Here is an 8,944-nt window from a genome sequence, read left to right as displayed (position 1 = left end):
CATGGTGGAGCTGGGGGAAGTTATGTGGAATGCTGGCCCATCTGAAATATGGGTTTAAGCTCCTATACCAGATGGTAAGCACTTTCAACCATTCCTACTCTCTCTACCACATACTACATAAACCAAACCAAACCCGTTGCCATCGAGTTGATTCCGACTCATAGTGACATTATAGGACAGAGTAGAATTGCCCAAGTGGGTTTCCAAGGAGCACCTGGTGGTTAGCAGTCATAGCTCTCAAGCGCTACGCCACCAGCATTTCCACATACTACATTGAAAATAAGGAGGCACACACAGGTAGGTCTTTGCTTAGAGGTATAGAGTATATTTGGGGAGGACGCTGCCTCACATACACATTAATGGAACTGACGACGACAGCCTTTTTCAGGAAAATGCAGAGGTTTAAGAACCCAAGAACTCCTTTTGCTTGACTGGGGTCTTCTTATTTAGAGAAGTGCCTTCTGTTAAGGTGAGAGTTGAGACATTGGGTGAATTTTCTGGTTGAGTATCACAAGTCAGTTGAGGACAGTGCTCAGGGCACTGGTAGGGGTGGCATAGGACCCAGAAATGACAGAACAGCTGCTGGAGCTGACTGAGCACAGAGGGGCATTGAAGAAGGCCTGGCTCTCTTCCTCAGTTGGGGAAGGCTGAGACTTGGGGTCTCCTGTTGTCTTCTCTGAGTTAGTTTCCCTCATGTGGTTGTTGGTGAGGTCTGGGCTGTTTTCAACATTTTTTGTACCAGCTTTGTCCCCGGTCACAGGCTTAGAGAGGAGAATGCATTCCTCATGTCCTTGGCCTTCCATCTTGGGGTTAATCCAGTGCAGGAAGTACTTTATCTTATTTCCCGTGCCAGCTTCTGGGGCTTCTGGAAGAATGGGGCTTTTGTGAGTATGGGCTGTTCTTAGCAAACCTTATAACTCTTGACCCTGAAAAGGGTGGCCCTGAAAAATTTGAGCCTGTACAACATGGCCCTGGAAAATTGGCTCTCAAAGACTGGCTTTGTAAATTCTGGCCTAACAAAGTTCTGCACTGTAAGGCTGGCTCTGTGACCTTGAAACATTTGACCCTGCAAAGTTTAGACCTGAGAAATGTGGCACCCTTCAAATGCTGGACCTGCAAAATTTGGCCCGGCAAATGATGGCCCAGTAAGTTGGCCCTATTAGGTCTGACCCTTTAAGGCTTGAGTTATGCCAGGTTTAGCATTCTCAGGAATCCCGGTTTGGGTGAGGTTTTCAGCTTGCTTTAACTGCCTTGCAGGTCATTCTTATCTTGTCCTTTTGCCTCAGGGAATCCTGGAGGATGCTCTGGGACCTCAAGGTAAGGGGGATGGTGCTGACAGGGAGCAACAACCTAAAAGCTGTGGCTTCCTTGCTAGGGCCATTGAAGGGTTTCCTTAGAGATGCCTCTACTTACCCCAAAAGTGGCTGTTGTCTCTGGTTGGGGAGAGCCCTTTTTTTGTTCCCCTGCTGCCTTGAGTTTTCCTGGGTACTCGCTTCTCTGATATGGTATGGATATGTCCTTGCCCTCACAAATGCCTGGGGCTTAGGAGTCCAGAACCTCCCAGGCTTGGTCACCTCACTCTAACCTTCATTCAAATACAATTCACCTGGTAACCTGTTATGTCCCTCCTGGGTTGTGAGATCTTAAAAGCCAAAAAAGCAGAACAATGGGGCCCTGCTCTGGAATTAGCTTGCTTCTGGCTCTGCTGCACTGCCTTTAGCTCAATAACCAGCTGTTCTTTAAGGCAGACTAGTTAGTTCTGGATCTGGGGCAAGTGGACTGTCTGGTGAGATGGTGAGTTCCTGAAGCAATGTTTTCCCCTAGTTCTTTAGATTCCTAAAAACCCCTAGGCCTAAAAAGCCCTAAAAACCCCATTCTTTAGGATGGCTACAATTTGTTCCCTGGATTCTTTTGTCTTTATGGGTCTACCCAAATGTATCTTCAGGATTTTCTTTCTCAAGTAGAAATTTAGTTGTCCAAAATGGGTGCCTTGAGTGAGCGGAAGCTAGTAGGATCTGTATGGGCCTCTATAGGCACCATCTCCATCCATCTGTCCTTCATACTAGTAGTCTTATTGGCATCTTAAGAGGATTAATCATGATTCATAAATTGTTTTCCAGATGAGACTGAGTCAAAGCTCTGTTTTGCTCCTGTTAGGCCCAGGCACCATCTCTATAATTGCAAATTGGCTAGTGATTGCCAAGGCCACATGCTAGAGACTAGGCAGCCCTAACAGGAAGGCCAAAACTTGTCTCCCTAGAAGTTTTTAGTGGCTCCCTTGGAGAGGACATGGGAAGCTCAGGGTAATCAGTGACAACATCTAGTGAGACTTGTTGCTACTGGTCAAGTTCTGCCAGTATTCAGGGCTTCACTTCCTGATGCATGTAGGAAATGATTACTGCCACCAAGTCTAGGATCAGTTTTCCAGGGTGCAAGGGAACCGAGTCACTGCCAGGGCCCCTGGAATGCTGCACTCCACAATGATTCTTCAGTCCCAACAGAAACAGATGTGGGCAGGGATGGTGCCCTGGCAGATCTTCCCTCATGTGAGTCAGTGTGGCTCTATAATGTAGCCCTGGCCTGGAACACTAACTGCAGCATGGAGATTGAACCTATTGCTAAAATGAATCAGAACAGGTTACTCTCCCAATTTGCCTGTGGAGTTCAGGCTGAGAAGACTCATACTCCCGAGGGCTATGTCTCTCCAGGACTGGGGCTGCTGGTCAGTAGGGGACAGGGGCAACTAAATGGATTTCTGGATCTTCTAGGGCAGCCCTAGCAATGGTGAGTCCATCTGCTGGATCAACTGCTTCTAGAGGTGGAATTCCAGCAGCCTCTGAGCAGGAAAAACCTAGCTCCATCTTCAGGGCTGAAATGGGCTTCCCAAACCAGGAAGGCCTCAGGCCTGGGGGTAGGAGCCACTGTATGGCTTAGGGCTATGCATATGATTCTCTGGTTTACACGCAGCAAGCCCCACTGAAGCTGAAGCTGCCTCTGCAGCAGGTGCCAGTCCAAAGTTTCTCACTCGGCCAGATTCAGAAATAGGACACTGATCTGAGTTGTTGATGGTCAGGTGAACAGACCCAAATTGAGAAATATATGGGAGAAGGTAGGGCTGACTTGGTGGGAGGATATTTTAAACAGTACAGAGATGAAAGATAAATCATTGATGAGAAAGAGACCAGGGCTCCCCTTTTGTGAAAAGCTCTCCAGAGGCAAGTCAGGGGCTCACTGTAAAGAGAAGAAAAATGACAAAAGTAGTAGCTGTATTTCTGCTGCAGAGGACACCCTGAGGCCTCAGAGTGTCTCCCAGGTAATGGGCAGAGACCACCCAGGGCTGAAAGGTAGAACAGGGTAGAGCCAGAGCCATGGGTTTAGGATTTCTTCCCAGTGATACTGTTGCTCCGGATCCATAGTTGATCTTTCTAAAACCCTGAAAGGTTCGGTAGGCTAGCCGGCCTCCCATGAATCCCGTCAGGGAGATAAAAGGGTTCTAGCTCTTCAACAGAGCATTGAAGGTAGCAGCAGGATGGGAAAAAAAAAAAAAAGTTTTTTCTAGACTTTGACAACAATGGGAAGGGGTGTGGTATAAGCTGCCAGAGGAACTGCTACACAAATCTTGGGAGCCCTCAAATGAGGAAATGCACCCACTTATATATATGTTCTTACAGAAAACTCTGGGCTTTGAGACTAAGAAACAGCAGGTGTGCAGAGAATGCAAGGTCAAAGTGGGTTTTAGGTTAGTGACACTGGGTTCAGAGAAAGCAAGGGGACCTAGTGTTCAAGGGATACTGACCTTGTTTCTCTAGGACAAATTCAGAGTTGCTCTTTTCCCTCTCCTTCTGGTTCACAGGAATCCCAGGCTCCTCAAGCCTTGAAGAACACAGAGCTTCTGAGTCCAAGGACATATCTGGCAGTTGAAATTCCTGCCCGAGCTGCAGGTGTTCATCCCAGTGATGTTGGACACTGACCGCACCGGTTGATGGGGCAGCTGTCTGGGTTAAGGATTTCTGATCTGTTACTTGTGATAGTGTGGGGGTTACAGATGCCAGTGAAAGCTCTCTGGGGTTCTTGGAACGCAGCTTCAGAGTCTGCTCAGAGATACCAGATGTGAACAGAGTCTCTAGGCAAGAGGACAGCTGTGATGCCCCTGCCAAACTGGGGGCCATCAGGATGTTTTCACCAGCCAGCAGTTGCTGAATCTCCAGAGCCACACCATTGCAGATGTGACAGCAGGGGTCTGCACATAGAAGCCGCCGCACACTTCCCTCCTGAGGAAGCCAGCCCTGGCTGAGAAGGGAAACATCGCAACCATTACTGATGCAGTGTCATCTGCCTCCTTAGAAGAGTGTGGCCTGTGGCCAGGGGATTGGCTCTGCCGTCCCCTAGGCCTATAAACCCTGGGCCTCCCCCTGGGAGTCTACTGCTTTGCTCTTCTCCCTAAGAAAGTGCCATTCAGCAGGTTAGGCCTGGCTGAGCTGAGGGTCTGGGTCTTGTTAGGCAAGGTCTCAGACAACCCATGGTGGGCAGGGTCCTCCGAGAGGACTGGGAGGTGGGGTTTAGTTTTCTTCTGACCTATGTTGAGAAGCTGAACTAGGAGAAGAGAACTAAGGCAGGTGGGGATGTGGGGAGCAACTGGTTTGCTAATGGGGCAACACCAGCAACACCACCAGGTAGAACCCAGAGTCAGTCTCATTTGGGCTAAGAAAGCAAAGCCCACTACTGAGTATTTCCATACTGAAAGGAAAGAAAATGAGATTCTTGTAGGAATTCTGCATTCTGGGGCTGTGGCGTGTCCCTGGTGCTGTACACAGCATCTCTTGTGAATCACCCCATTCTCTAGAGATCCTAAGAAAAGCATAAGGTGATAGGCTCCTATCTGAGGGCTGTCCCAGGAACTGGCCTCCCTGAAGACAGACAAGAGGAGGTAATGTCTGCAAGGCCCAGGTAGACTCAGAGGAGTCTGCCCGGAAAGGGTGTAGCTGCAAAGAGAATGATAATGATGACATTTATGCAAAATCCACTGTCTTAGCTCAATAACTTGTCTTATTACTGAGTTCAACCCCATGTAGAATTGCTTATGAATTACACATTAGTCAAACCCTGAATTCCAGGAGTTACTGTGGCTCTGGCACCAAGAGTGGAATTGGGAGACTTCTCTTCTGGTATGTTTAACCCCCTTGGCTCTGGCAACCTTCTCAACCAGGGAACCAGTCTGTGTTGTATATTGTTCTCTCCCAGCCAATTCCTCTCCTCATCCTCTGCCCAGTGCCAAGCTGAGAAGTCATCACAGGCCAGGCTGGGGGTTGGGACAGCCAAGAGTAAGAGGTCACCTTTTCATGAGAGAGAGCAGCTTCTGTGGCTTCTCAGCTTCTTCTCGGGAAGCTCTCCTAGCTGAGAAATGGAGAAACAGTGTCACATGGGACAGGAAAGGGTTCAAGGGAATCCCACTGGAAGCTGAATAATAAGTCCTTTGACTGAATGAGAGACTAAAATCCCAAATATCATGCTCTAAGACATTCCTGTATACAATGTAAATATTTATAATGTGTAGTCTCACATCTAAACTCATTTGATCTTCACAACCACTGCATGAGTGCGGCAGGATCGTGTTATGCCCATTTTATGGATAACAAGACTCAGAGATGAAATGACTTCCACAGAGTCATAAAATTAATACATCACACAGTTAAGGACTTTTGCCCTATCCTCTTTTCTCATTCCTGGGGGATAAGGCAGAGAATTTTGGAACATTCCTCGGCTCTGATTTCTCATCCAAGGATGTTTCTATGAGAAGTTGTCAGTTTGAGGAACTAGAGCCTCAATGATTGGAGCACCTGGCACTTGGTACCAAAGGTCAAAAAGGGTCAGGATCCATGGACCTCAACCACAATGAAGGGGAGTCAGAGGAGAAATTGGGACTTTACCTCTTGATGCTGCCTCTCTAGCCCTTTGTCTGATTCTTTGGTGACGCTGAAAGACAAGAACATTAAGAGTATGAACCCTTTTCATGTCCAAAATGAGACAAAACCCAAAAACACTAATCCTTTTTTATATACCAACTTGTACTCTCCTACCTTTCCTTTGTCTACCTTTTTACCCCCAAATTTCCACGTCACCTTATTTTTGCCTCACTTGAGGTACGTCCATACTCCATCCATACCTCCACCTTCATCCACAGGAGAAGTTCTGAGGGCAGTTTAGGATTTGAGTTTAAGATTTGAACAGATTAAAAGGTTGGTGGTTCTAGAAGCCAAAAAGCTTTAGCTCACAAAGGCCCTCAAAGTCCAAGGGAAAAAATCACCCGAACTGTGAGGCCTTCAGGTATCCATTGGGGAAGAACTCAACTCATAATCCTCTAGGCCTCAACCCAAGTCAGGTGGAGAGATTCTTGGCTTTTCAATTACAGTATGCTGCAGGGAGGGCCTGGTAAGGGGTTATTTCCAGGCTCTGAAAAGAAAGGACTAGAGAAGAGTAACTAAAAGCATGGCATTAAAAATTAGAAAAAACGAAACAGAGTACAGGATAAGGTGAGAAATAAAGGGAATAAAAGCTTGTGTAAGGCTTTCCCGGGCTGATTGTAGTCACAATATTTCCCTACCCGACAGCAGCTCCTCTTATGTCCCAACTTTAATCCATGGTGGATCCTTTTGACCTGCCAGATAATTAGGACAATAATGAAAATAGACCCAAAGTTATATAAGGAATAGTCAATGTCCCAGTGGATGTAAGTAGGGCTCAACATGATCTAAATATCATCAGCATTAGAAAACCAAACATCTCTACGCCTAGGGTATACAAGGTCTTGGCCTAATGCTTCTCCATGTTAGATCTTGTCATCTCCACCTCACATAACTACGGAACCAGGGCCACTGGACTACATCACAAAGCCCTCCTGTTTCACAAGGCAGATGAGGTGCCAAAGGCCTTTACCTGTCCTAGAGGTGCTCATGTGGTGATTCAGTCTGTAGATGAGGGTATCTGGTTATCTGTGAGGGTTTCAGAGCCTGGCACTAAAGGTCCCATTCTCTCTCCACACCCTGCGCCAGCCTGACAGCTCAGCTCTGTTACAATAGTCGTATCACCCCTAACCTAGTGTTTAGGTACATAGGGCGCCTTTAAGAAAGACTGGGGACAGGGGAACCTCCACCAATTCCCCTACCTGTACTGGAAACATATCTGAAAAACACACGAGAGGTTAGGATGGGCAGTGTCTGGTTAAGGCTTCCATTTATTATCTCACTCTCCATGGATCAAGAGTACAGGAACAGTTTACTGGGTTATCTGATCAGGGTCTCACAAAGCTGCTATCAAAGTGTCAAACAGGGCTGTGGTGTCATCTGAAGCTTGGGGTCCTCTTCCAAGTGCATGTGGTTGTCAGAATTCATTTCACTGTAGCTGTAGATATGGATGTTTGCTTATTTGGTGGCAGCAGGAAAAGAGAGTCTCTGCTGCTTTGAGTCTCTGAGCTCAGGGAACCTAAGCCTTCTTTTAAAGAGCTCACCTGATTAGGTAAGGCCCAACCACAATAATCTCCCTTTTGCATAACTCAAAGTCAAACTAATTAGAGAATTTAATTACATCTGCAAAAATGCATTCACCTTTGCCATAAAATGTAACCAAATGGTGGGAGTGGCATCCACCATAATCACAGATAACACCCACAGGCAAAAAGAAAGGATTATACAGGGTAGGAATCTTGGGAACCATCTTAGAATTCTGCCTACTGCAAACCCCTATAAACAGGGAAGGTGTTTTCCACAATCCACCATTCCTACAATCTGCCTTCTAATTCAAACATTTATGCTACCTGCTTGGCCTCCATCTACTTTCTGGTGTGCCTCTAATGCTCTATGATTTCTGATTTTCATAAGACAATCTTGTCCTACTGAGAACAAATTGTCAGCCAGAGAATTTTGGGGCAAAGACTTACTGGCATGACAGAAACTAGAGGAACCCCCAAATCATCACCCTAATACATCCTCTCAACCTGGAACTGAAGCTGCTCCCAGAGGTCACCCTTCAGTCAAATGGTACACTGGCATATAAAATAAACAATTAATACCTGTGAGGAATGTGCTTGTTAGAACAATCAACTAAATAAGATCAAAAGCGCAACATTTGCCCAAAAAGCAAAGATGAGAAGGCAAGGAGGGGCAGGGAAACTGGAGGGATGAAAACAGGGAAGGCAGGGTAGAAATGGGAAGAGTGCTGACATACTGTGGGGATAGCAACCAATGTCATGGAACAACTTGTATATAAACTGTTGAATGGGAAACCAATTTGCTGTATAAACTTTCACCTGAAGCACAATAAAATATTTTTTAAAAAATCATTCAGCTAAAGATCTCTGAAGAAGCTATTTAGGCCTTCTTCCAGCATCCATTCTTCCACTCACAGATATGGTGAGCATTCAGTATGTGTCCCGATCTGAGCTGGACGGCATGAAGAGCAGAAAGACATTTAAAAAAAAATTTTATTGTACTTTCAGTGAAAGATTACAAATCAAGTCAGTCTCTCCTACAAAAATTTACATATACCTTGCTATATACTCCTAATTGCTCTCCCCTTAATGAGACAAGCCCGCTCCTTCCCTCCACTCTCTTTTTTCATGTCCATTCTGGCAGCTTCTAACCACCTTTGCCCTCTCATCTCCGTTCCAGATAGATGCCAACATAGTCTCAAGCGTCTACTTGATTCAAGAAGCTCATTCTTCACCACCTTCTTTTTCTATCCCATTGTCCAGTCCAATCCCTGTCTGAAGAGTTGGCTTTGGGAATGGTTCCCGTCCAGAGCTAACAGAAGGTCTAGGGGCCCTGACCACCTGGGTCCTTCTAGTCTCAGTCAGACCATTAAGTCTGGTCCTTTTACGGGAATTTGGGGTCTGCATCCCACTGCTCTCCTGCTCCCCCAGGGGTTCTCTGTTGTGTTCCCTGTCAGGGCA

At 46.4% G+C, this 8,944-nt stretch overlaps 1 protein-coding gene across 1 annotated transcript; it reads right to left on the bottom strand.

The window, feature by feature from the left end:
* Positions 1-387: 387 nt before the first annotated feature.
* On the bottom strand, positions 388-7,635 carry SPATA31F3 (SPATA31 subfamily F member 3). Its single transcript, XM_064290897.1, has 5 exons — positions 6,602-7,635; positions 5,928-5,973; positions 5,334-5,394; positions 3,797-4,290; positions 388-865 (listed from the first exon to the last, which is right to left on the bottom strand). The coding sequence occupies exons 1-5, from the start codon at positions 6,743-6,745 to the stop codon at positions 516-518; spliced, it is 1,095 nt and encodes a 364-aa protein (XP_064146967.1). The 5' UTR covers positions 6,746-7,635; the 3' UTR covers positions 388-515.
* Between the last annotated feature and the right edge of the window lie 1,309 nt (positions 7,636-8,944).

Source organism: Loxodonta africana, chromosome 9 (genome assembly GCF_030014295.1).
Source record: "Loxodonta africana isolate mLoxAfr1 chromosome 9, mLoxAfr1.hap2, whole genome shotgun sequence".
Lineage (NCBI taxonomy): Eukaryota > Metazoa > Chordata > Mammalia > Proboscidea > Elephantidae > Loxodonta > Loxodonta africana.
The sequence above is the reverse complement of the archived record's forward strand: the minus strand, read 5'-3'. Positions and strand labels throughout refer to the sequence as shown.

Bases quoted from the DNA above. Each gene is read 5' to 3' on its own strand.
- SPATA31F3 (XM_064290897.1), bottom strand. From the start codon at position 6,745: ATGTTGAGCCCTACTTACATCCACTGGGACATTGACTATTCCTTATAT. The intron at 4,291-5,333 runs GTGACCTCTTAC...TTCCCTTCTCAG, and splicing joins CTGCTCTCTCTCATGAAAAG to CCAGGGCTGGCTTCCTCAGG. The intron at 866-3,796 runs GTCAGTATCCCT...CCATTCTTCCAG, and splicing joins ATTTGTCCTAGAGAAACAAG to AAGCCCCAGAAGCTGGCACG.